The 27883-nt window shown below is 35.0% G+C and overlaps 1 protein-coding gene across 1 annotated transcript in view; it reads left to right on the top strand.

Moving 5' to 3' along the window:
* Positions 1-27883, top strand: part of MYCBP2 (MYC binding protein 2) — a gene marked incomplete at its 5' end in the record, with an annotated part of 167550 nt that overhangs the window by 118166 nt on the left and 21501 nt on the right. The window contains 10 exons of the mRNA XM_083884892.1: positions 2836-3060; positions 3968-4100; positions 6727-6852; positions 19831-21474; positions 22361-22530; positions 22908-23152; positions 23831-23998; positions 25671-25828; positions 26235-26434; positions 26712-26861. Coding sequence (XP_083741018.1) covers positions 2836-3060; positions 3968-4100; positions 6727-6852; positions 19831-21474; positions 22361-22530; positions 22908-23152; positions 23831-23998; positions 25671-25828; positions 26235-26434; positions 26712-26861 — 3219 coding nt within the window. The remainder of the gene's footprint in view (positions 1-2835; positions 3061-3967; positions 4101-6726; positions 6853-19830; positions 21475-22360; positions 22531-22907; positions 23153-23830; positions 23999-25670; positions 25829-26234; positions 26435-26711; positions 26862-27883) is intronic.

Consider the following 27883-nt stretch of genomic DNA (forward strand, 5'->3'; position numbering starts at 1 on the left):
ATTCATAACAAACTAGTTAATGCAGAGTATGTTTTACGAAACGAATGAAATCTTAGCAGTGGTTCTCCATGTAGCACTGAAATTTTGGCTCTGGTAAAAAAATATGATTTTGATGTGCAAACTGGTGGAATCATTCTGTGCAAGTGAACTCCTTTCAGTAACAGCAAGCTTAGCCCTTTTGCATCTCCTTGGTTCTGACTGTGACTAAAATTCTGTGTGCACTCGTCCTGCACTAATTGAAATCATCTTTCAGAACAGGAGACCGTCTTGCTAGAAAACTGGTTTGTGATGGGACCAGCTACCATTTCTTTGTAAAAGAAATATGAGATTTTTCTGTTCTTCTTCTATAAAGCATGAAGTCTCAAGCTTTATAAGAGATGTCTGGCTCTTAATTTCAGTAAATGGCATGACACACTACATCCATTTTGAGCTTTTGACATACTAAACTGTTTCTGTGTAATGGATGATTTGCCATGGTGAGCAATGAACCCAGGTGACTTGATTAGGAAAACAAAACTTTCCCCTTTTGCAAAACATTCTACTAGCAAATTTACTTGAGGAGAAAGTTTGCATTATAATACCTTGAGCTTCTTCCTCAAATATTTCTTTGTTCCCATTTCTTTGTTGATATATGTCTTTTTTTTTCAAACTTTGTTGCTCAGAATGTCTTTAATGCTAGCCAAGGAGTAAGGGATTTGGACTTTTTTTCATGGACTTCCAAAGCTTTACCCCCTAAGGTGAGTTAAATTACAGGAACAGTCACACTGTATCTCATGTTTTCAGAATGCACCTTATGACTCAACTTTATGCTATATATTCTTTGAAGTCTGTTTTACTGTGAATTATTTTTGTGTGAAATACGTGATTTCCATTCAGTGCTGTATCTGTGTCTACTTCTTCTAAAATGAGAAAAAAATACCAGGGCAGATTACTGAATTTTTATTAATGCGTTAGTAGCACTCTTCTCTTTAACAAACCAGATTAGAAATTCAGAGAGGTGGCCTAGTAACATGACAAAGCCTTTTATTCTCCCTGAGAGCAGAATTTACTGGTAAATTTTTTTCTTTTATTGGAGGCTCCACATACAGTTGCAGCATCTAATAAGATGTTATTTGTATGAGTAAAGCTACAGATATTTAATAAATACTCTGCCCATTCTTAATGCTTTTTAAAAATTATTTAATTCTAGGAACAAGATATATTATGTACAGTTAAGCTGTTTAAATTGACTGTAGAAGTGTTTGTCCGAATATCTGTTTAATGTTTTGAGATGGACTTTTTTTTTTTGGTATGAACTTTGTAATGATGATAATGTGCTGTACATTTTGGTTTAGAGATTTTAAAACTTGATTGTCCACTGATTCTTTTTCTCCAGAATAGCAAACTTCATTACGTCAAGATCTAAATTATGTTTAAATTGTCTTTTTTTTTTCCCTCAAACCAGTTTACCTCAGCTTGCATTAACTTGCTTTGTAATATTTACATAACAGTATTGTTTTTGTATAAAGGCTTCTTGAAAAAACTGCTATATTAGTCTGGACACAGTGCACAGACTTCCAAACCAAAAAAAGCTGAAAACATGATAATTAAAGAGATCAGAGGAAATTACATTCATTTAAAAGTAAATAATGTAACCAGAAGTTTCATTTAAACCTGACAGAAAAAAAGTATTCTTTGTCATAGCAGGAAGTGAACTCTTCAAAGATGTTTTTATGGGAGATTGTCAAGGCAGAAAGCATTAGCATATTCAGAAGAAATTAAATTTAGAGAACTCAGATTAATAAACAAACACTAAAGAAAATAGAATACACCCTGTAAAAACCCTAATAAAAAGGTTTTAAATGCTCTTGGTATCTAATGGACAGACCACTAGTAAAGATTTTTGTGCTGCTTCTAAAGAGCATCTCCTGTTGCTGAATGAGGTGAACCTCTGGCTTCATCCAGTAGGACATTATGTAGTTTGTAACTTTCAGATGTTCCTTTAAAAGCACCTATGACTTTCAGTATAACAGAACTTGCTCCTGCTTCTTACTTGCTTTCTTCTGAAATAAATTCACATTTGTTACTGCCATCCCTCATATTTTTTCATACAAAAGACTTTCAGTTAAGCTGTTGCTGGATGAAAAATCTATGCTATTTTTTTCTTCTTTTAGTAACTACCACTTTTTTTGGTAAGAAATTCAAAGTGTTTTCTTACTTCAGGTTTGGATATATATTTCATCAGCAAATAGTACAGGGTGAAATTAATTTGCAGACCCTTTTTTATTGTCATTGTGGAAACAATAAGTATACACTATTACTTACATGTGCCTTTAAAAGTCTATGGTATTGGTGTTCCTCTTTGTCATAATTGTGCCTCGACTCTAGATTAACAATATATTCTAAATGTGACATCAAATTAAGAACCATGTTGTATGGAGAGATGATGTTGAAATTCCCTTTCCATAGCCCCAGACTTTAACAAAATTTCACAAATCGAGCAGGATTAATGAATGTGAATCCTGACAAATGTCACTGATAGTGAAGGTTTAGTGAAAGCAGTTGGATTAAATGGTTTGTATCTTATGTTAGATATGAGCTATTATTTTTATATAAATGGTTACATTTATACCACTTTTGCTTTAAAAGTAATGTCAGAAGTAATTCAATTAATGTGCAATTTAGTAGTAGTTAGTTGTTCATCACTGCACACTAAAATTAGCAATGTAACTAGGATCTCCTTTAGCTTTGAAATTTACCTTTTGTAGTCTTGAAATAAGTATTTCTTATCTCAGTAGTTTAAAGGTGATATTAATAGGTTTTACTCTGTTCTGCCCTTTTCTTTTAATTTCTCAGGAATCTAGGTCTAATGCTGATGATTTTTTCAAAGACCTAAATTCACACTGCCCACAGGAAGCAGTGATGCAAGAACAAGACATGCCATTCCTTCGAGGTGGACCTGGAGTGTACAAGGTAGTGAAGACTGGCCCATCAGGTCACAACATCAGAAGCTGCCCTAACCTTAGAGGTATCCCAATTGGAATGTTAGTTCTGGGAAACAAAGTCAAGGCAGTGGGCGAGGTATGGATCCTTGTAGCTTCAGTTCATGTCTTCATAGATACCAGTATATAACAGTAGTAACCGCAACAAAAGAATCTGCCTCTCTACAGGTTTGCTTTTCCCCTCCTCATGATAAATATTAGCACTGAACTTGGTTTATATTATAAGTACTAATGCAATTGTGTCTTCTGCCTTTTTGCATTGATTGGAATAATGTTAAAATTGCACTGCAGTTGTGTGCTTGCTGATGTATTTCTGTTACGGTATTCCTTACAAAATTGTGTTTCTTGATCTACTTACTTCTTTGTCCTATTCTTTGAAAGAATTCTGTTTCATTGACAAAATGTTTTCCTAGGACCTAACCATTTAACAAATGCCTGTGTCTCTGTACAGATTTTATTAATTTGTTTAGTTGCTGAACTATTGTTACTGTTCTGGGTTGTCTGGTTGTGGTGTTCTATGGTTAAGAAGGGCTTAAGGATGAAGTGTGTCATGCTATTTCCTAAACATAATATCAGGAACAAAATTAATACTCTTAAAAACCTTTCGTGTATATCTTGGTATTATAATGCTCCTGTTGCCACCATCAATTAGAAGGAATATCTTGGTGACTATTTCCCTCAAGTTTTTATTTAGGCTTATGTGGATTTTCTGAAGTTGTGGTATTGGTGTTTTGCTTCTTCTGAACATAAATGGGTCAAAAATTTTTGGAATTACTCTTAAATGTAAATGTACCATAAATAGATTTGGTACTTCAGTCTGCCTCAGCCTGTGGCCTTAATTTAAGAAACTTTTTTTTTAACATTTACTTTGTAATAGAGAGATTGAAGTTTAATGCATTTTCCAGATACTGTAAGTAGTTGCTGAATCATGTTACTGAATTATTTGAGAAGTCAATAAATTTTGCTTTTTTATGTGTGTGCATCAGGTGACTAATTCAGAAGGTACGTGGGTGCAAATGGATAAGAACAGCATGGTAGAGTTCTGTGAAAGTGATGAAGGCGAGGCCTGGTCATTAGCTAGAGACAGAGGTGGAAACCAGTACCTCCGACATGAAGATGGCAAGTGGTTGTTTTATTTTTTTAAATTAACTTAGTAAAAAATAAGCAATCCAAACAGGAGAAATAAAGAAGGATCTGAGTTTTGAAGAGGTATAACATTTACTTATGCATTTTCATTTGAGTTATGTTGGACAGTTGGACTTAAAAATTCTTTATAAGCATTCTTAAATGATTTAAAAAAAAAACCAGTTAATATTTGTGTATGATTTCTTCTGTATCAGTTATGGTTATGGACAATAATTTTAACCATCTGTTTCTTTTTAGCTCTGGGGTTAATTTTTATGCATCAGTTTTCCAAAAGGTGTCTTTATGAAAATGTTTGACCTTAGCAGTCATATCCTGCTTCTCTTTTCAGGTCACACTTATTATCAGCCTCTTATTTGTTCATTTTAACAGACGTTTTGCCATTTTTCTGGTTTTGACATTTGATGAAATTCATTTCACACATGGATACTCTAGCAATTGTCATCACTTTACTGTATTAGAACAAAGCAAGTTCTTGCTAATACATAAGTATTTTCTGTACACTGTTGCAGCTTGACTTTCAGGCGTCAAACCTTCTGCAAAGAAGGGAAATGATGAAGAGTTTTTCATTAAATAAATGAATGTTTACATAATACTTCAAACACTTCTTTAGAAGTCATAGCTTTTCTATTTTTAGTGGTATCTGATAACGTCAAGTTCTCAGGTACTCAAAGAGCCCAAGTAGATTCCAGAAACTAAATAATTGTGAATTGTTGAAAGCACATGTATTCTTAATAGGGTTGATAAATTCATTATTTTCTGGTTTTATACAGGATTGTTTGCTTTTCCAGTAGAAAATAATTTCTCTGAAATTAATAAATTAAGCAGTATGCGAAAATTGACATTCCAGAGTACTCACTTTGAGAAATACATTTCAGTAACTTGACAGTATTTTGCATTTTTAAGTAGTCTTTTCATCTTCAGTAAATGACCTATCATTTTATATTGTCTTAAATTTCCCAAAGTGTATGTGTACTCTAAGAAAGAATTCACTAATCAGGAAGACTTAAAACAAGACCCTTGTTTGACAGTGTGTCTTCAGATTCTTGATCCTCATGCACTGTTATTGAAGGACATCTTTGAATTGCTCTCACAGAAAAAGAAATGCAACTTCAGGCTTTGAGGACAAAACTCTGTAGTAGGATTTCTGCAATACAGCTCATAGAATTGCCATCTTAGAAACTTTCTAATTCAAATTCTGTGCCTCAATATACCAGTTTTTAATCTTTCTTTAGATGAGTTTTTTTTTACAGGTAGAGTGAAGATGGATGTCTCTTGTGCATCTAGCTAAAGCAATTTAAGCAGTTAGCACTGCAGTTACTGGGTTTTTTCAACCTGTTCTAGGTTGCTAGTCCACCTCAGTGGCATGTAAAACTTAATGCACTTGAGCCATGAAGATTATTTTAAACTGATGGCTTTTATTTGCCATGAAATTATTTAGAAATAATTTATCTTCAGTTTCAATGGTTTTGCTAGAGAGAAATAATAAGGATCTGCAGGAGCTCTAGCTAGATTTCCAAATGTCTACTTTTTAATCTGTTAATAGCACTGTCTTTCCCATTACATTCATATTTTCATTATTTAATAAAATTGTCATTAAATTTTCATAATGAGATAGGATTTCTGTCAGAGGCAAGGCAAAACTCTGAATAGATAGGTCTGTATCCAGTTAAAATACTACAGCAAGATCTAGAGTAGCCTCTGATTGAAAACATTCTAGACCCTTTCTTTTATAAACTGAATTTCAATTCCCAGCTTTTTCTCTAGAAATTTGTTTTTAACTTGAATATGTTATGTAAAGTTTGTGCTCTGAAATGCAGTTTCGTCCTGAAGTGCAGTTTTTTTAAAATTACTTTGAGGAGTTGATTTGGTTTTTTATTTAATCCATGTTAATTTTAGTGCATTGACAAGAAAGAAAATTTTTTCGAGGTGCCAGCTCACACTTTCAAACCTGCATTTGGGATATTTCTTCTGAATGCTTTCTTATATATTGTCATTTGGAATGGTATTCTTGACTGCATTAAGGCAGTAATTTCTCTGTAAATCTAAAGAGTCAATTCTGTCTCATTTATTTTAATTCTACTGTAGTTTTGAATGTTATGAAATACTCCAGGTTAGTTTGGATTGGAGGTTGCTTTAGTGTCATATAGAAAGCAAAGTTATAGTACTCATTTACAGATACAAATGAATCTGTCAGGAAAAAAATCTTGTCTCCCATGACTATCAGGGTAGCCACAATTAAAGGTTTATTGGCTCTGAGTCCACCACTCTGAAAACTACCCTTTCTTCACCTTGCTTTGTCAAAGGGATTTTAACAGTTGCCGAATGATATTACTGGAAAAAAAAAAGTGTCAAATAATGGCATAGCTGGCAACAACTCAGTCAAACAAAAAACAGTCTGCATGGTATTAAGTCCTCTGTCTTCATATTTTTAGAGCACGAGTACTGAAGAACAGATGTGGGGTTTTTTTGAGAGAATTTAGTTGAGAGGAAGAGTGCTATCGGTGGAAACTAATATCACTCTCTTGCTCTGTGACTCATCTTTCTAATGTAAATCTGTTACTAAGAGGTCTAACTCCGAAGTGATGTGGTTTTTTTACAGAGCAAGTCCTTCTAGATCAGAATGTGCAGACTCCTCCCCCAAGTCCTTTTTCAATACAAGCTTTCAGTAAGGGGACAAGCTGTAGTAATGGACAAGGGTTTGATTATGGCCTTGGAAATAACAAAGGTATGTTTTTACACTTATATTTTTAAAAAACTATATCTTTGCTTTTATTTTATTACTCATTTTCTTTGTTAGCACCACAGGTCCTCTCCAAAGCAGTAGTATAATGAATTGCAAAGTGTTAAAACTGCTTTGTTCTCTGCTTTACTTTTACTCAGTCTAAGTATTCTGTATAAAAAGGATCAACGAAGATTTGGAACTTAGTTGTGAATTTCTGCAGTGGTAGGCACAAAACTGGAATGCTGAAATGAAAAATACATGTAAAACAAGATTAGAAAACTATTTGATTTAGGTAGCACATGTTTTTAGAATTCCAGAAACATTTATGATATATCTTGACAATTTTAAATGCCTTTAATGGATTGACAAGATAAAACGTGCCATTTAAAATTTGCTGTGAAATTAAAAAAAGAAGTTGTAAAACTGAAGTTTCCTTTCAGTCATATGGATACCAGTTACAACTGCTGGGAAATAAATAAAACCTACTTCCTTTGCTCATATAAAATAATTGTTTCTTTTCATCATGGTTTATTTTGCTGGCACATATATAAATGCCATCAAAATAAACTCAATCTGCATGCCTTCTGTTCATTTCTTGGTTAGTTCTGGCAGATTTAATAATACAGAAGGGACTTGCCTTGAGGCAGAGGTTCTTGAGAAATATTTCTGAAACATGGAGGTCTATTGTAGTCTTATATCACCATAGTCTGTGTCACTACAGATAGGAGCCTAAGGTGTGCTGTGTGGTTTCTAGCACCAGCATATATTTCTTTATGGTATCCAAAATAAAATAACCTAAAATTTACTTTAAAGGAGAGAAGAGTAGGAAAATAATTATTCCTAAATAGTTTAGTCTGTAAATGCTACAGCATGAAGTAGTTTTTTACAGTGGTTTACTGTGTAGAGAGTGGTTCATACTTGTGCATGCATTGTTATAGAAAACCCTCTTTTTTGGACCAAGGCTGGATAAGTTGAAGCATTTTCATTTTGTTTTATAGGGCCTTTAAATGTTCTTTTCCCAGTTCATCCATACACATTTCAGAGTAATGGTGGAATCACAAAAGTGGAAGTGTCTAAGATGTGAGGCAGTATTGCAGCTTGTGTCTCAATGTCAATTGTGTAATAGTGCAGAAATATTATCTGTTCTTTTTTCTGCAGAAACGTATTAAGACAACAGTTTTTTTCTTCTACATTGTCCAAAGATAAAATCCTAGAGCTGAATATACTATGTTAACTGGCATCCTGATTTCTGAAGACATTGTGATTTACTTTTTACTATATCTTAAGCAGTTTCTAAGGTGTTTTGGGATAATACAGCTACAAAATGTTTGGAAGCTAGTCCTGGCATTGAATTCCATTCTGTTTTGTATGCATTGTTTTCTCAACATACCCTCAAGCTGTGATATTTAGTGTGAATGAACAACTCAGCTACCTGACGTCATTCAGTCTTCCTACTGTGTTTCCTTCTGAATTGCCCAAGGGTGGAGAGCTGTGGGCAACTACATTGAAAGAATAATGGTCTTACTTTCCCAAAAAGAGAATTCTTCAGCTGTACCTTAACTTTATATGCAGTCTTTCTGTATTCTCAGGTCTAAGAAGCTTTGAGTTTTGTGCAAAATAAAAAATCGGAGGCACAGGAAATTCTTTTAGGGGAATTTCTGAAAGAAGCATTTCTTTTGGAGGGGCTTATTTGTTAAAAGTGTTTCTACAGGAATGCCCTAGTTCTGATAAAAATTCAGTCCCATCCAAGAGTGTTTCAAAATGACTGATGAAATGTAGAGATCCCCATAATAGGTGTGCAGTTTTACAGTAGGTAACAGTTTCCTACTGTAAAACTGCTAATTTTAGGTTTACAGGATTGCCTGCAAGAAAGAAGACTTGCCTTCCACAAATAATCTGATTTAGCTGTGTCTTCTCTCTTCCAGCTTTCTATGTTACAGGCAAGTTTTTAATATTCCTCATGATTGGCCCTACCCACCTCCATATTTGATTGCTGTGGGCAGATGACTTTCAATGTCTTCTCAGATATTCTTCCTTTTAAAATAATTACTCATTTTAGGAATTAGACACATTGCGTTTAAGAATAATCGTTTGTCAGACATGTAAATCACAGAATGGCCGGTGTTGGAAGGGACCTTAGAGATCATCTGGGTCCAAACCCCCTTAGACCAGGTAGTTCAATCACTTCTAGGTTTTTAAGGTAGGAATGATTGCTGCCGAAGTACAGATCCCAGTAGTTTTTAGGTATGCTACTTCCAAAACAGTGAAATAAATTTGATTCATTGATTCTTGTAGATGATTACTTAGAAGGGTATTCCAGCTATCTTCTGGTATTTTTCTCTTCTTATTTTTTTAACCCAAAATATCAAGAAAATAAATTTAACTTAGAGTTTTTAGGTAATACTGGGTATGATATATCTGCTGGTCTTTCTCTAATTCCTTAGAAAGACAATAAATAATAATCAAAAAATGCTGTAAATTCTGTGTTAGCCGCTAAAATTTTTTACTAGGTTTTCTACAATACTGTCAAAATTACAGGAATTTGCAGAATAAAGTGATATTGTTAGGATTTGTCTGGTGATGGTTCAAATCTGAGATTCTCTCAATTTTTTTTGCCTCCTACCTCATATTACTAAGTATACTTCAAGTTATAACATGGTGTGGCCTTCTTACTGAGGCGTCATGTATTTCTAATGCTCACATTGAGTTTTTTGAAAATTGGCATTCAGAAATTAAAACTCTTGTTTTTAACATGCTAGTTTGTTGAAGGCCTTTGTTAGCCTCTCAGCAAATGTAGGTAGTTCTTCAGAAAACCAGTTCCAGTTCTTCAGTGGTACTTAAGCATTTTTAAATTACCTTCAATCTGACCTCAAAAAGCAGCGTGACAGAATACTTTTTAAAATATTTGCAAAAATGAGCAAATATTTACCAAAGCGTTGGCACAGAAATACATTTGCCAAAACCTAATTACATGTTAGCTTTCCCTTCTCATCAGTTTTTCTAATGTTTTTTCTGCATGTACTGTTGCATGTGTGTATTATTGTAAATGCTAGGGATTTCTGTTTTTTTTTCTCTTTGCCTGCTCTTCATTTTTTAGCAAGGCAAATAAAAATCTCTATTTTGAAATGTTTAAAATAATTAAAGTAAAATATCCATGATCCTTAAAAAAATAGTAATTTTATTACCATGCATGGAGTGAGATTTTTATGTTTAGCCACAACCTGAGTTGCATGTGGCTAAATGAGATTTATGAGCTTTCTCTAGTATCATCATTTAAACTTTGAGTACCTTTTTACTCTGCCTTTCTGGAGAATGACAGGTAACAGGTTGTAGTTTTGACTGTTTTGCCCACTACAGGTGACCAACTGAGTGCCATACTGAATTCCATTCAGTCACGGCCAAATCTCCCAGCTCCTTCCATCTTTGATCAAGCTGCAAAACCTCCCTCTTCCCTTGTCCACAGTCCATTTGTGTTCGGACAGCCCCTTTCCTTCCAGCAGCCTCAGCCACAGCTTCAGAGTAAGTTTGTCAGCCTTACCTGCCTCATCAGTCCATTTTCTGCAGCTTTGACATTGCTGTTCTCAGTTGCTTACCAGCTACTAATCATCACACAGTGCACCTTTCTGGTTTTGTTTTTTTAAGTTTTTCATGATTCAGAAGCATGTGAGGTAATGCTCCCAAAGAAGTATACTTGTTCAACTTTAATTTTTATATTTTTATATATTAAAATTTATATTTAAATTTTATATTTCTATTTTGGATTTGTATGTGTAACTTAAGGTAAATATTTCATATAGTACAAAACGTTGATAATTCTTTTAACATCAAAAATGCACTGCAGTAAGTATATAACTATTAACTTTTCTTACTTGCTATATTTCTATTTTTGTCATTGCTCCTAACTTTAGGGATGTAGCTGGACAGTGGGAATAACTTGGCACTACTCATAAGAAATGTTTTGTTTTTCTGTTGGGTGCTCATAGGATTGGCATGGTAATGAAAGCTTGTTCATTGAGGTGAATACCAGCTAACCTAATTACTGATGGGAGGCCAGGAAACTGTTTTGATTAATGAAAACATAAAGCTCAGCATTCATGACAGATAGCTGATACTGCACTGATTTCTCTCTTACATGCAGAACAGTTACAGCACCGGTCACAGGAATACCAGTTTATCCCTGTCTCCCACAAACTGTCTCTCTGAGGTGCCTCAGCTCTTTCCTGTGGGACCCTGTCAGTCAGTTCAATGTCTGTGTGTATGCAGTCCTGCATCTTTCCAGCTCAGCTTATTGAACTGACCATGAAGTCCTTCATGGGAGAACTAGATTAAGATTTCTACTTCGCTTTTACAATAAGATTTTTAATAGTAAGATTTCTAATTTGCTTTAGGAAAGACTGTCAGAAATATTTTGACAGACATCTTCTGTAGTTTTGCTGGACTTACACTGACATCCCGAAAGCAGAATATTTCAAACTCAGCTAAAACAGCTGATTGCCAGTGGCAACAGCACACCCTTATTAAGAATTTGTCAAATATTTATTAGTTCCCATCACTTTTAGGTTTTCTTCTATTCTTCAGAGAGGTAAAATCAGTTACTCAGCTTTGCTTCAAAAATAACCCTAATTGTCTTATTTCAAATTCTAGATGATTTGTCCTTTAGCATTTAGACCTATGTTGTACAAAAACAAAAGCATCATTTTTGACTGCCCAACAAGATCTTGCTAAATATATTTCTCTGTCCAAGATGTATAGATAACTGTATTCAGTAAGCTACATCCATGTTTTGTGTTTTCATAAGGATCCAATTCAAATGGAAGCCTTTTTTTTTTATCAGGTAGAGAGGTGAGCACTGGTGATCTACCAAATAAAAAAAATTATGATAGTAGAAATTTTTTTCAAATCTGTGTCTAATTTGGGATCTTAGCTTTGTATAAGGTCTCAACCAGTTTGTTTATTTGCCCTTCCAGAAGGGCAAAAATTGTCACCCTGAACTGGTGTACTGGTGCACTGACTGTAATTTGATACAAGGACTTTTTTTTTAATCAGTTTGTTGTCCAGTGTCAGGTTTGATGCAGATAATATAAATTTTTCATAAAGGAGAGAAATATTATTTCTGTTTTCACAAAATTTAAGAGTAATATGGGAGAAGATTTCCTGTTTAAACTTCCTTAGACTTTTGCAAACTTGTTCATCTTCCATTTGCAAGTTCATCCAAATTCAGCATATGTCAGGGATGCCTGTAAGACTAGATCCATATACTTGTTCATTTAATAGTTTTGTGCAGTTATATTAGAGCTGTAACAGAAACTAATTTTAAGTATGCAATTTTAATTCATTATTTCTAAATCACTTACTAGCCTCCTGTTACCAAACGCCTAATTAAAAGTTAAATCCATTAAACAATGTATCTTAAGAGTCCATAGCAAGTCAATTGAATTGCCTTAGACATGCTTAGTTTTAGTTTCCAATTATGTGCTCCATCCATTAGTGCTTCCTGCAATAAAGTTAGATTTTAAAATTAATGTTTACAGCCAATATGCTGTTATATTAAGTAGGCTAATGATAGTCTAATTAGTTGAAAGAAGTTGTGTCAGCCTAGATTTCCCTGTCTGCAGAGGTTATATACTAAATACCAATATTGATTGCAAGTCAGCCTAAATAGTTTAGTCTGCTATTTACATTTTCAATTCTTCCTCAGAAATATCTCTACCCTTGGGGAGAAATTTGGTTTGAAAGCATAATTCTGAGGAAAGCTAGGATCCTGCTGAATGCCCTCTAGAATTACTTCCTTGATTTAGATTTTTATAATAGGAAGAAAAATCTTGATCTGGTGTAAACATACTTTGTGCTGGTGACAGATGATAGTTTTCCTTAGAGGTGTTTATAGGTAGGTGGTTTTTGGGAGATTTGTCTGTCCTTGAGGTTTGGTTTGCAAATTCACATAAGAAAGAAGGAACCTTTTATCCTTCAACACAATGTCTGGTTTTTGGGGTTGTTTTTCAGAAATACTACAGTTTGGGACATTTACCTCCTGACATATGATTCTTGAAGAATTAAAAAGTGTCTCTGTTACTCCTTTCACGTCATAAATAAGTAAAAACAGGGCTCTGTGTTACATCAAAGAATTTGTTGCAGAAGGGATATTATGGAAAAAAAAGAGGGAAACACTTTTACTCAATTTTGTGTTATTTGCTAGAGCTCTGTGAAGGGCTGATTGTTCTGTCCTGCTTAATTCCTTTGCTAATTTTCAGACATAGTTATACTAGAGATTGTTTTCTTTTTCATAGGGAGAGACAAAATTAAGGTATTCTTGCCATTTGTTTTAATTCTTTGTCAGTCTTATGTGCAATTAGAAGTTCAGAAAAGGTAGAAAAACTGGCAAAATCTACCTGGAGTACAAGCCTTAGCAAGACTTGGAGCCTTAGCAAGATTTTTTTTTTCCATTAAGGTCGCAAGTTTATATATACTTCTTCCTTGGATATTTGACCCAAACAGGCTGTAATTGCTGCAGCCTGCTTATGCTTGCTTCAGAGAAGCTTGTAAGATCATCGGTGACAGATTTGCTTGTGACTGCAGACTCCTGTAGACACAAGATTATTACTGGTTGCTTGATTTATTTGTCAATGAACTTTGTTAAAAGCGTGGAAGACTCAAATTTCTGTTTGAGTTCTGAGTGTAGGGGAAGTGTGGAAGCCTAGAGAGTCATGGAAGATCTTGTTTCTCAACCTTCAGCAATATGTGCTAGATCATAAATCTCCTTAGATGTGGCAAGTGTGGGTAACAGGATCTTGGCATGCTGTCCACCATCAGTTACCAGAATTGGATGATTGGCTATTGAGTTCTGAAGTTAAAGAGGGAAGTGTGAGAGTGCAGTCACCAGTGTTAGACCTTTATGCCATGTATCCTCACACCTGAGTTGATACCGCAAATGAGGAATGGATTTCTGGACTAAAAAGCTTTGGACCTCTGTGGGTTCTGGTATGTTAACCATCTCCCAGTGCAGCCCTGGCAGCTTGCTTGAGGCACTCTTCCTGGTCAGGCAGAAGCTGCAATGCTGAACTGCTGCAATACAGTGTCCTGTCAGGCTGCTTCCTTTCCAGTCCATGCTGCAGAGCTGCAGTCCAGCCATTTATGCAGCTCCTGCCATTCTTGTCAGGAGTTCCTTGATGCATCCCTTCAGTATTGTGCGATCAGTTTGTTTTTGGTTTTGTTCCCTTCCCGTCTAGGTGACGGTGATTTAGAACCATGGTGCTTCTCTCAGCATTTTCTAGAATTGTAGAGCGGGCACAAAAGACTAGCACACATGTGGGGCACATAACATGTGCCTCTTGCTAGTGTTTCAATAAATGGAGAGAATCTTTTCAACCAGGAATGCTGATCTCCTCTGTGTGTGACTTAATCATCAGTTAAACCAACGACAACTCGTCTAATTGTTTTTTCAGATACTGCACATTACCAAGGCATCATTCTTGAAAATTTGGGCTAAATTAAATGGTCTCATAACCTAGACTTTTCAGGTTCTATAGGCAAGAATACATATGAAACATGCATTTGGCCAGGTCAATCCAAAACCATCCTTGAAGGGCTGGTGTATGGTAAAGGTTGGAGGAAGAGTATGAATTGTCAGGTGCTTTTTTAGAACTAATTTCCTCATATCACATCTTCAAAAGTTGTAGTTACAAATTAGAAAAGCATAGAATTCTTTTTCTTATCTACCTTTCTAGCACAGGAATGCTTCTTTCAGTTAATAAACTTAGGTGGCTCAAGTGTTTTTGTTTCAAACCCCACCAGTGATAAAGAATATTGTTCATATTTTTCTCATGGTACCATATGTTAGCTTTTGCTTTAATTCATTCACTCATACCCCTACTTTAACCATAGTAAATAACTTTTTCTTTATTAATATTCAAGCTTTTTTTTTTTACTTCAGTGCGTTCTTTAATTCATGGAAAAATAATGTCTAAAAAAAAGTCCTAGTCCTACTTGTCAGTATGATGTTTGGCATTTTCAGGTGGTGAAAAAAGATACATTGATTGCAGTGCTTGAGGAAATTCAGCTGTATTGTAGTTTCCATGTCAGTAAAAGTGAGTGAACAAAGAAAACATTGTTTTTAAGAGATACCCATTGTTTAGGCAGCAGAGCAAAGGCAGATCAGTGCTTTCCTTCATCGTGATGCAGAAAAGCAGTGGCATTTCAGAAGAAACATGAACTTACCTCCATTTTCCAGTGACATTTTACGTGATTGTTACAGAGTTTGTTTAAAGAAGACTCACATGAGCTAGTTAGTCGTATGTCTTGCTTCCTAGGTTTCCTCAGAGGAAGTAGGCACAGCTGTTAAAAGACTGAATCCTGCCGTGGAAGTTGAATTGCTTCTTATGTCTCCATATTGGGTAGCTTTTCAAGCTGGAGCTATTTCCATGTTGAAGGAAAGAGCAGTGACTAAAGCACACTGTCACATTCAAATGGCTCATGAACATGCCTTGCCTGCCTTGTATTTCAAGTCTTTGTAGTCTTTGAGGTTGTTTCAGAAAGAGGGAGTCCTAATCAAAATGTTGGTCCTTGAGGCTGTCCAGTTATCCTGGATATACAGAGATTGTCATACTCTTGGACCCACCATCCCCTTGAAATGATTTCATAGTAGTAATGCATCATTCAGCTCTAGATCACAACATAATAAATGTAAGTATTCTCAGACACAGAGTGAAAGAATGGAGTATAAATGTGCATTCATGAAAGTGGATTTAGTAAAGGTTTTCCTTTATTTAGTGGGATGCTAGTGTATCAAATTGACATTTTTAGGTTTTCTGCTACTGCTGTTTTGTGCTCCTAATGTTTGTTTTCTTTTCATCTTTAAAAATTGACAGAGTGACATCCTGTTACTCAGAAGCTACATAGTTATTATTGGATCTCTCCAAATCATTTGTAGGTATCAAAAGTAGGTAATAATAGTGTTAAATCTGTGTTAATACAGTGTTGAGAAATTAAGGATTAGTTTCTTTTTAAATATAATTTTATTTCTACTTCAAATGTATGAACACCTTCTCCATGTAGAGTTTCTAGAACCATAGCTTGTTGCATAAGATAGCAGTCTTAGTAAGTTGATGTGTACAAATTAGTAAATGTATTACCAGAACAAAAAGATGTCTTCAATAGTGTAGGAATTGAAATTATTTACTTTCAATACAACTACCTTACTCCATTTGTACAAAAGGGTATATCTAAAACAGAGTGTCTTCTGACATACACATTCTCTTTACAATTATTACTTCAGTAAGAATTTTACTTTTCTTTTTATTCCAAAGAAGGGAATAGACATTAGAATTAGAATTAAAACCAGGAAAAGATAGAAAAAAATAAAATTATAGACTGAAACAAAAAGTCCTTATTATTTTTCTCCAAGTTTCATTTTTGTAGAGCTGTACTTCTAACAGAATTGGTGTCAGTAGACTTTACTGAAGTCATTGATAGTCATTGAACAATTTTTGTTCAGTCAAAATTATTTCAAAAGCTGATAGTTGTTTTTTTTTCATGTAGTGTTGACACTCATCTACTGCTAGTTATGTCTCTTGTATTGAGGAACTCATTACATAAGTGAAGTTCATCAAAATATTACATTATTGAGATGCAACCTCTTTTGAAAATGGAGAGTTTTGATGTGTTTAATATGGTTTTTTTTCATCCGTTACAGTGATTAACAAGGCTCCAACACAAATAATTAGATGTTCTCTAACTTCCATGAAAGAATGTGTAAATTTATCATCCAGAAGGCTATATTGAAGCTATAAATAATTAATTTCTAAATTTACAGATGAAATGTTTACATTTCAAATCCAAGTTCAGTTTAAACTAGACACTGCTGATGTTTATGATAATCCATAAATTTCATTGGCTAGCCCCCATATATTACATTTTTATAGCCTAGAAACGAATATTGGAATTGCAGCATTTTTAGATCAAGGAAGCTGATCTACTACATTCTACTACAAACTGTCTATCATTTAAAACTAATGTAGGAATCTAAACACTGAATTCAGAATACATAAAAAAGAAGATGCATATCATTTGAAATGCTTGTTTTTATCTTTGCTGCTTTTCCATTGAATCTGTGCTGCTTCTGTGCAACTGTTTTCCACTGTAGAAACTCCATCCTGCTGCCTTGCTTCTCGTGAGCGTATTTACAAAACTAGTGATGTAGCTGGGCCTGCCTCTGCTATTTCATCTCTCTCTCACAAACTGAAGGGTGGGTATGCATGCCAACATAGCAAGGTTATTCAGATTTTTTTTACCTGCAAAATGTTTTGGGTTTGTTTGGTTGGTTTTTTTCTCTCCTTCCATTCATTTTCATTTCATTCATGTAATAAAATAATGTTTTGGAAGTCAGTGTTCAAGTTTGGCATTTGTTGGGAGCTCATCTGATTGTAATCATTCAGTGTTGCCTTCCTGAGTTGCAACAGCTCCAGGATACAAAATCCAGCTGTCTCTGCTTTGTAAAATGGAAAGTAACTGTTAGTCTAATTACACCTGTTTTCAAACAATAGGCAAAAGAAGTCTATAAGAAGAAACAGGAAATAAAATCTGGGGTGTTTTTTTTTGTTTTTGTTTTTGCTTACAGACCAAAGCAGTTTGCTATTTTCTGTGGTTTTTAATTTGGAAGATCTTTCTTTTTGTGCTGATACTTCTGAATGCTACTTAGCATTATTTATATGTGCAAATCCAAACCTTTGATTTTTTTAAAAAACAAAATATTTTTGTTGTTGGAAGCCATTGTCAGCGTATACCTTTCATAAGCGGTTTTACTCTGGAATGTTTTCGTCATTTGTATTTGCTAATCATGCATGTACTTTAAATTTGATACTTTGCTGAGTGGCTTGAAGTGTTCTATGTCCTCTAAAATGATTGTCATCTTTCCACCTTTTTCTCCCCCCCCCTCTTTTATGAGGCATTATGTAAAAGTTTTAATCCAAAGTATTTTCTCATCTGGCAGACTGGGAAAGATGTATATAAAAGTAATTCCAATTTGCATTTCAGAATTTATCTGTCACAAAATAAGCATCTCAAAGTAGCTCATCAGTAAAACTGGTGAATAACTAAGCTGGAATGGTTGAAATGCTTGGACTGATGTTTCTGAAACTTTTTTTTTCTGTTAGCAGGAACAGTCATTTTATAAATCACAAGGTACCATGTTATTTCTTGCCTTCCTATTCCACCTCCCCCCTCCAAGGGAAAAACAATTATAGAACTTGTAAAAATAAAGACAGATTAGACTCTCAAATTTGATTAGGATGACAAATACTTGAGATAGTCTCACTATGTTCCACATCCATTTGATATATTATTCCTGAATATAGACACAATATTTCTTCTCTGCTCAGAAAAGTATGAACTTCTACCATGTCTTGGGAAGGCAGGAGAATATCCTAACTTTCAGGCTTGTTAAACATTCAAATATAATTCATTACCTTCACTTTTTCCTGTTGTTGTTAATTTTATTGTAAGGTATATTTAAATATGGAAATAGCAAAGAATATATTTTTTTTTTTTACCTGAGGAAGCATCTTGGTTGCTAAATTCTGCTCAAAATTTTTCTTTTTTTTTTTTTTTTTCTTTATATTGTGAGAGATAATAGTAGGAAAAATGCATCTACATATTTTCTAGTATAGAGGTATGGGTTGGTGATTGAGACCTGCATGAAGTTACTTCAGATCCCATAACATATAAGAAAGTAAATGCTGATTTCACGTTTTCTAATACTGAAGGTACTAGATAAAAGGCGACTGTCTATCCTGTTCCCATTAGAAATCAAGACTTAAATTGGCAAATATTCTCGAATTAATTGAAACTTCATTTTTTAACAAATATTTGCTTTCCAAAAAAATATGCCCAGACAAGTGCAAATAACCTTTTAATATCTAGAAAAGTAAAATATTCCTAAGTACCGTATCTCAATTCTGCAGGCCTTATATGGGATATACTTCTCATGTTTGACTAATGAAATCCCATTCAAATCAAAAGGCTTTAACTCTGCATTCAAGATTTTGCAGTGTAAGAATTTATGGAGAGACAGCAGTATTAACTGCTGCATTGCTTGCCAGTAATTCCCATGTTGCTTGGATTACTTTTCAAAATACAATTCTACGAGAGAGACTTGGTTCACAGAGGTATCAGAAGCAGATTGCCTTAATAAGCTACTTTCTGCATATACTTGTTTTGTATGTACTTTTACTAAGCTACCTGTAGTTCTTACAGCTCTGTAGATTAATACACGTATAAAGTCAGTATACATAGGAACAATAAATTAGTGCATCAGGGTTGGAGGACGTCATAGACCAGACTTGGCCATTTAACTTAGCAATTGAAAAAGTGTGTTTTGTAGGAGGAGTTCAGGTGTTTTGGTAGCAGAACATTGGGTAGATTGTGGACTTTAAAAAGTAGATTCCATAGATTATCAGTTTGAGTAGTTTTGACCATATTTGCAAACCTCTTGCCCAATTTGCCTTACTAACAGTGTTTATGTCCTACAATTCCTGACTTTTGAGCGTTAAAGAAAATAAATCTGGCAATACATTTGATCTCTATCTCATGTTGCAGTCAGCCTGTCACATGTTGAAATAGATAAATAGTCCCTGGTTTCTGTTGCAACTGCGGTAAACTTAGTTAACTTCTGGAATTTTACCTAAGGATGTAAATTGTGCTTCTTTTACTAGTGGTTTGTAGAAAGAGTGAACTGTGCCTTTTGATACCTCCATAGTAGTGTTTTCTCTATAAAAACTTCGTAACACTTGTTTCTGTGTATCTTTGGGAAAAGAAATGTATCAAAAATATTCTAGGGGAAAAAAGATCCCTTCATGTTTCCTTTTATTTTGATGTGAACAGAAGCATGTGTTTGATCTTTATCTTGTGTTCAGGTCTTTAGTCCTTGTTTTGGACTATTGAAAGTGTCACTGTCAAAATGTAACAATTCAATTATGAAATATTACACAGGTGACCGAATGAATTTCACAGGAGCTGCTAGACCAATTTCTCCAGCAGGAAAATCAGACATGTCATCAAAACACAGAGCTGACTGCAGGTCACCCAAGCTGGATGTGCGAATGAACAGAGCTGCTGCTGAGCAAAAGAAACCCAGAAACACCGATGGCTTGTCAGCCAGCGAGTGTCTGATGCTGAAATCAGATGCTGCAAAGCTGCGGTCAGATTCGCACAGCAGGTCTTTGTCACCAAATCATAACACTTTGCAGACACTAAAAACTGATGGAAGAACAACTCCTGGTCTGAGAGCTGAATCTCCAGGGCCAGGAACCCGGTCGTCTTCTCCAAAGACAAAGACACTTACCGGCATTCGATCTGGTGCTAGTTCTCCACGATCCTCATCACCCCATGACAAAACTCTACCTCAGAAAGCTTCATCCCCTGTAAAAACAAAGCTTGATCCTCCTCGAGAACGCTCCAAATCAGATTCTTACACGTTAGATCCAGACACCCTTCGCAAAAAGAAAGTGCCACTAACAGAACCCTTAAGGGGGAGGTCCACTTCACCCAAACCAAAAATTATTGCAAAAGATGGAAAACCTGCACCAGAAACTGAGAATAGAGCTCCTTCCCCTCATGTCGTACAAGAAAATCTTCACAGTGAGGTAGTTGAAGTCTGTACTTCGAGTACTTTAAAGACTGACAGTATTACAGATACCACCTGTGAAGACAACACCGAATTCAGAAGCCTGGACGATGCTTCTAATAAAGTTCATTTCAGCATTGGAAAAGCACCACTGAAGGATGAGCAAGACATGAGAGCATCTCCAAAAGTGAGCCGTAAATGTGCTGGCAGGCACACAAGACCCAAAAAGGAAAAATCCAACTTCCTTTTCAAAGGAGATGGATCAAAGCCCATAGAGCCTGCCAAGCAAGCAATGTCACCTTCTGTTGCAGAATGTGCTCGAGCCGTATTTGCTGCATTTCTTTGGCACGAAGGAATAGTTCATGATGCCATGGCATGCTCATCCTTTTTGAAGTTTAATCCAGAACTGTCCAAAGAGCATGCACCCATACGAAGCAGTCTTACTCAACAACCAGCAGAGGAAAAAGAAACCAAGTTGAAAAATAGACATTCATTGGAAATATCATCTGCTCTTAACATGTTCAACATCTCACCTCATGGACCAGATATATCTAAAATGGGTAGCATCAATAAAAACAAAGTCCTCTCAATGTTAAAAGAACCACCTCTGCATGAAAAGTGTGAGGACGGAAAAAATGAAACTACCTCCTTTGAAACATCTAGTCATCACACAATGAAATCCAAGTCTCCTCTTCCATTAACACTGCAGCACTTAGTAGCTTTCTGGGAAGATATTTCTTTAGCAACTATTAAAGCAGCTTCCCAAAACATGATTTTTCCAAGTCCTGGTTCTTGTGCAGTGTTAAAGAAGAAGGAAAGTGACAAAGATAACAAGAAAGCCAAAAAGGAGAAAAAGAAAAAAGAAAAGGTTGAGGCTAGGCCAAGGGGAAATCTCTTTGGTGAGATGGCCCAGCTTGCAGTGGGAGGACCTGAAAAAGACACCATCTGTGAGCTCTGTGGAGAGTCCCATCCATATCCAGTGACTTACCACATGAGACAAGCTCATCCAGGTAAGACTTGGTATTTTTAATTCCCATGTCCATCCAGAAAGTATATTTCACACACGTTTCGTTGTTAGTTACTGTTACAGAAATGTGTCAGGCTATCCTTTCTATTATGTACCCTAAATTAAAAGTTACATACCGATCATTTGCACATCTTTGTGTATAATTTTAAGTAGTTATGGATCTAAAGTTTCAATATGGTTTGAAACAAGGTCAGAATAATACTCTGACTTTACAGTAGCTCTTCAGAAACTTGCTGTGTTTTTACACTTTAGGACTTGAAGCTGTACTGAGAAAATTGAAAATAAAAAATGAGATGAGTTGGTTAGGGTCTATATTGACAGAAGTTTTTTTTTGCTGTTCTACTGTCAAGAGTAGAAAACTTCTGTCTGATGTGTCAGTACTAGGTGTCAGTGACTTAACATTTTTGATGTACTTGTTGGTATGTAATTCTTTTTTAGCTCTGTGCATGTAAAATCCTGAATCTTTCTGAGAAATTCCAATCAGCAAAAGAATATTCTTTATTCCCTCTTAAGCTTTGTTAGCTAGGAGGCAAAATTTTTGTTTGTTAAATTACAGATATTGTTGGCTAACTTAAAATACTAACCTTACCGTAATTTAGCTGTCTGAATAGGGAGCTGTTCATGCCTTGAACAAGTTCTTTATGAAAACTTGAAAACTACAGTACATTTGTATTCTTTGGACACTGGTGGGACATATGGACAAGAATCTTGTTTTGTAACCAATTCAGACATGCGGAAAAGCAGAAAATCAAGCCAGGAAAAGACAAGCATCTTCCTTTCTCCCCTCTTCATCCCTCTTTTACAGCAATGAATAATAGAATAAGAATCCTGCTTTTGAAATAACTTGTTCTCACCTTTCCCTGCTGTAGGTTGTGGCTGCTACGCAGGTGGCCAAGGTTACAACAGCATTGGGCACTTTTGTGGAGGATGGGCTGGGAATTGTGGCGATGGAGGCATTGGAGGGAGCACGTGGTATTTGGTGTGTGATCGATGCAGAGAAAAGTATCTCCGTGAAAAGCAAGCAGCAGCAAGAGAAAAGGTATCTTCAGCTCATATGTATAACTTTGTCTGCTTAATAGTGCTGTGTTTTTAATGGAAATGGTATAAAAGGTGTTTTTCTTTCACTGGTCTTCAAGGACTAATTTCAAAATCTTGCTTAAAGTTATGCAAATTTGTTGATGTTAATAATTTAACTTTATTTTTTAAACTAAACTTTTTGCATGCAAAATTAATCCTAAGACGAATGTCAAAACTATCAGCTGTTCATTAAATGTTTGCAAAGGTAGGAAAATAATAGAGGTATGTTTTGTCATAGAAGGTATTTTACAGCCAGTAGAATTAAGTAGCTGTATTATGAGCTAGGTTGTCAGGTTTTCCTGTGGTGAATTTAATTATGTCTTTTTTAAATTTATCTAGATTAAACAGTCTAGGAGAAAACCAATGCAAGTTAAGACACCTCGTGCCTTGCCAACTATGGAAGCTCATCAAGTGATTAAAGCCAATGCACTGTATTTACTGTCACTGAGTAGTGCTGCTGAGCCCAGTATCCTCTGCTATAATCCTGCAAAAGCATTCCAATCTCAACTTCCCAGTCTCAAAGAAGGAATTTCTGAAGACTTTCCTATTAAGATGCCATGTCTCTATCTACAGACATTAGCAAGGTAATTAGAGGAAGTGTATGAATATACACTCACCTGTGTAGAGTATTGGATAAAAATGTGTGTGTAAACTAAACTAAAACTTACATAGAAAAAGACATATTTTCCTAATTCTTCATGGTGTTTTTTTCATCTCTTTTGATCCATGATCTTGTTCAATTTTTTAGACTGTATTTTCTCCTAGAGTCAAATCTGCCCTAAGTGGTTTTTGAATGCTAAATATTTTACAACAGTTCAGTTTCCATCCTAAGAATTCCTAATATCCCGAGGAATTTAACTTAGTGTGTTAGTAGCAGACATATGTGCTACTTTTTTCTCTTCACAGTTAAAAATAGTAAAAAGGAAACCAGAAGACTTGTGCTTTCATGGTAATTCTAAGTAAATTTCACTGTAGTGTCTCATGTTTATGTTGGGTAGATGTTTGGACCTAAAACACATTCTAGAAATACCTGATGAAAATACTAGAAGATAGAAAAGGGCAATCCCCACTACCTGTTGGTTGAGAATGCCAGTGTATCTTCCATGAACACTTGAAAGTCACAACCAGCTTAAAAGCATTAATAGGTGAAGAGTAAATGAATAGCATTGGCTTACAAAGTGTATTGGCAAATTACTTTTGTGTATGTGTGTTTCAGCAATTTTTAGTCTTTAATCCTAATTTAAAAATCTCATTTGATGTAGGCATCATCATGAAAATTTTGTTGGGTACCAGGATGACAACCTCTTCCAGGACGAGATGAGATACTTGCGCTCAACTTCAGTACCTGCGCCGTACATCTCCGTTACTCCTGATGCAAGCCCTAATGTCTTTGAAGAGCCAGAGAGTAACATGAAATCTATGCCCCCAAGGTACTTCCTTGTAATTCTAGGTTCTACGTACAAATGTTAAAGCAGTAATTTATAACACAAATTAAAAAAAAAAAAAAAAAAGGAAAACATTGCTGCAGTTAGGAGTAAGTAAAGTATCAGATCAGTCTCTGAAATGGCAGCATAAAAGTCAAAAAGATATGAAGCTGTAGTTAGGAAATTTTCAGTGAATCATAGCATATCAGGTGTATTTTCAACTGTTAGCAGTGGAATATGTTTGGATATGTAAATACGCAAGGAATGTACAAATCAGAACTGAAACTTTTTACTGTACTTCAAACCAACTGTTTCTCTTTAGAAAGATTCTGGGTTTACAACTCAAATACAAAAAATATTTGTTTAGTTGATAAGGACTTTTAGCATACAGAGAAATTTATCCATAGCCTTTACTTCCCACCTGCTTATTTCCCCATAGAGAAAAATTCCAGAATCTACAGAACTGAAGAAGTGATCTAAAGATCAATAATCCAAGTACTGTTACTGTTGCAAACTCCTTGACAATGTAGGAGGTTTTTTTTGACTGTATATTTGTTCTTTACCACAACTGATTGATGACCTTCTTGAAAGGAAGTAGCTGTTGTTCTGCTTTCAGGATTTAATTCTGACGGGAAGTTTGAACAGGGGAAATTTCATTACCTTACACTTTTCAAAGCAGATGTTGCTGCTTTGTTCTGTGGGACATATAAATGTCACTGAAGAAATGACAATGCTCTCTAGGACCAAGAGTGTTGAGTGGTTTTTGCCAGGTTAAGCTGCTTTCTTGTCTCATTAAGTTCACTGTGATCTAATTCAAGCAAGTATAAAGATTTTTGTTTCACTAGGATAAAAATGGCTCTTACTATTAATAATAGTCCAGAATCTACTTAGATGCTCAATGGTTTCAGATGTCAGCGATTCCTCATATTATAGTGAGGATGTAATGGAGAGAAAATTTGCTTTTAATCTGTTTTTATTTCAATTTGTTGTATTTCATACTGACTGCACAAATAGTTTATTGGAATACTACAATCTATAATGTAGTCTTTTCAGAAATAGAACTTTTCTAACAAAACTCCTTAAGAGTGCATCGTATTGGTATATTCCTTTATTAAAACTGTGGACACCATGGTCTCCTGAGGCCTATAGGGACAGCATAAGCTGGGAGTCCTTCTGCAGACTGTAAGAAGTCCACTGAAGGTAAGGAGTAAAACATGTCAGAGGTTTAGCTGTAGCAATTCAAATTTGACTTTAAGGCTATTGATGTTAGAAATTATTACTTCACATAAAGTTCCAAATTTCAGTTGGCTTGCGTATTAAAAATTCACTTCATAGATGTTTTCACATGCATTCTCAGGAGAAGTTTGGTCTGAAACTTCAATTTAGGCATGATCTGAATGTTTGTATCCCTCTGAAAGAAGTACCTAAATTCTTGGAACTCATCATGTCCATCATTGCATTTGTTTATAAAGCACTTGCATGCTTTTTCACCATGTGCAGTTCTAATATGTGCTCCTTCTTTTCCAGCATTTAAACAGTTATTAGGTACTTAAGACAAAGTTTCATGCAGTAGTAGCATTGTGACTATGAAATGCATGTATCCTTATTAATTATTGGTGTATAATTCAGATATACTCCATATATTTGTTAAATGGGTGTTTTACTGCTTTATTCACAGTTTGGAAACCAGTCCAATCACAGACACAGATCTTGCAAAGCGCACAGTCTTTCAAAGATCATACTCAGTTGTTGCCTCAGAGTATGACAAACAGCACTCGATTTTGCCAGCACGTGTCAAGGCAATCCCCAGGAGACGAGTCAACAGTGGAGATGCAGGTAAGAGCACAGACATCAGAAGCAGGGGAGAATAATTCAAGATTTGCAGTTCTTGGAAACTGTAGACAAATATATTTTTTATTAATACATGTAGTGACTTTTTAGTTATAAAACAGAATAATAATAAGCATTAGGTTTTTGCTAATTGGCACAGAATTAGCCTAAAATTGGATTAAGATTTACTGTAATTCTAAAATATGTGGTGAATCTTCTGTGCCTTATTTAAAAGTAAAGGTGGTATTTTCTTTCTCAGTTGAAGCATCATTTTTCCATATTGTTTTTTTAATGCAGTTTTCTGTCAAAAAAAAATTCTGAAAGTGCTTTATTGTTTTTCATTTTTACTGTGGCTATAAAATTGAAATGCACAAGGAATCTAATGTATGCATATTTTTATGCTTTTGAATAGAAGTGGGGTCCTCTCTCCTGAGACATCCATCTCCTGAACTTTCTCGGTTAATCTCCGCCCACAGCTCTCTTTCCAAAGGAGAGAGAAATTTCCAGTGGCCAGTATTGGCATTTGTAATCCAGCATCATGATCTGGAAGGACTTGAAATAGCAATGAAACAAGCCTTAAGGAAATCTGCTTGCCGAGTCTTTGCCATGGAGGTATTCATGTCCTGATGGCTCTTGTATGATTAAAATAAGATGGTCGTAAATTCTGTCTTGGAATTTTTTTAAGATTATGCTACGTTCCCTGTAATATAGTTGTCATTTTAATAAATTGTTTTAGCTACAGAGCAATAATGTCTTACTTGAAGACCTTTGCATTATTATTTGCCTGTCCGAATCATCAGTGCACCTTCTTACATAAATGCTTTAGGAAATGGTTTTGCTCCAGTTTTGCTCAACCAATTGATAATTCCTTGTATGTAATTTGTTTTAGGCCTTCAACTGGCTTCTTTGTAATGTCATTCAAACAACTTCTCTTCATGATATCTTGTGGCATTTTGTGGCTTCCCTGACCCCTGCACCTGTAGAGCCTGAAGAAGAAGAGGATGAAGAAAATAAATCAAACAAAGAAAATGCAGAACAAGTAAGTGAGGTTCTGCTGATTTTGTAGGCAAATTAAAAATACTTCCACGTGAAAAAAAAAAATCCTTAATCGTCCCTCTGTGAAACAAAATCTTAAATTGTAGTTGAATTCGTGTTGTAGACAGATTAATTTTTCTTCTCAATCATCACTTTCCATGTGCCGATAAATCATGAGGTCTTCTAAAGCATTATTTTTTTTTTAATATTCATGGGAAATAAGAAAGCAAAAAAAGCACAAGCACATTGCTAATCCATTTTTAAAAAATAACCATTTGCTTCTTGTTCCTCCTTTGCCTTGCAACAAGAGAGAAGAGAAAATATTTTGTTAGAGAATCTTTGTGGTTTGGTTTACTGTTGTCTTAGTGTTCTAAGAAAAGTGCATAGTTAATTATAACAGTGCATAGTTAATTTACGTACTTTTGTGTATGTGTATATATATGAATAATTAAATAAGTAATGAAATGTGCACTAAGTATACTTAATTCAGTGATTTAAGAAAAATCTGTAGTTCTGAAAATGTAGCATGCAAAATGGTATAGTCTAACACATCTTCCAAAAGATATCTTCATACAACCTCTTTTAGATTTAGCTCTGATTTAAGACATTATCATGTCCACAATGAATGGCTAAAAAAAAAAATCATGCTAGTGCTGTCAATAAGTCAGGATAATCTTTATCACTTCAAATCTAATCCAGTTTTGAAAGTAGTTCTTCTGAAATTAGTCTTTTCAATAGTGTAACCTGGTACACTGCTTTTCTGATACTGACACACCTTAACTAAGAATTATTATTTTCACAGCTCTAATGAAATGCAGCAACTGGTAACATTAGCTTAGTTATCAAGTTTGCTATGGCTGGATTTTGCTGCTCAGATAAAGTTGGTTTCAACTGCTGGAATATGTTATTTATTTCTGGTTTGTTTCTTTCTTTTCAAATTATTGCAGTGTAATGCTTCTCATCCTTAAATCATGAGAAATATGTGGCAGCATACAATATACTTCCCAAATTCCCAGTTTGAGGCTC

Source organism: Zosterops lateralis (assembly GCF_965231275.1).
Source record: "Zosterops lateralis genome assembly, chromosome: 2".
In the NCBI taxonomy this organism is placed as follows: domain Eukaryota; kingdom Metazoa; phylum Chordata; class Aves; order Passeriformes; family Zosteropidae; genus Zosterops; species Zosterops lateralis.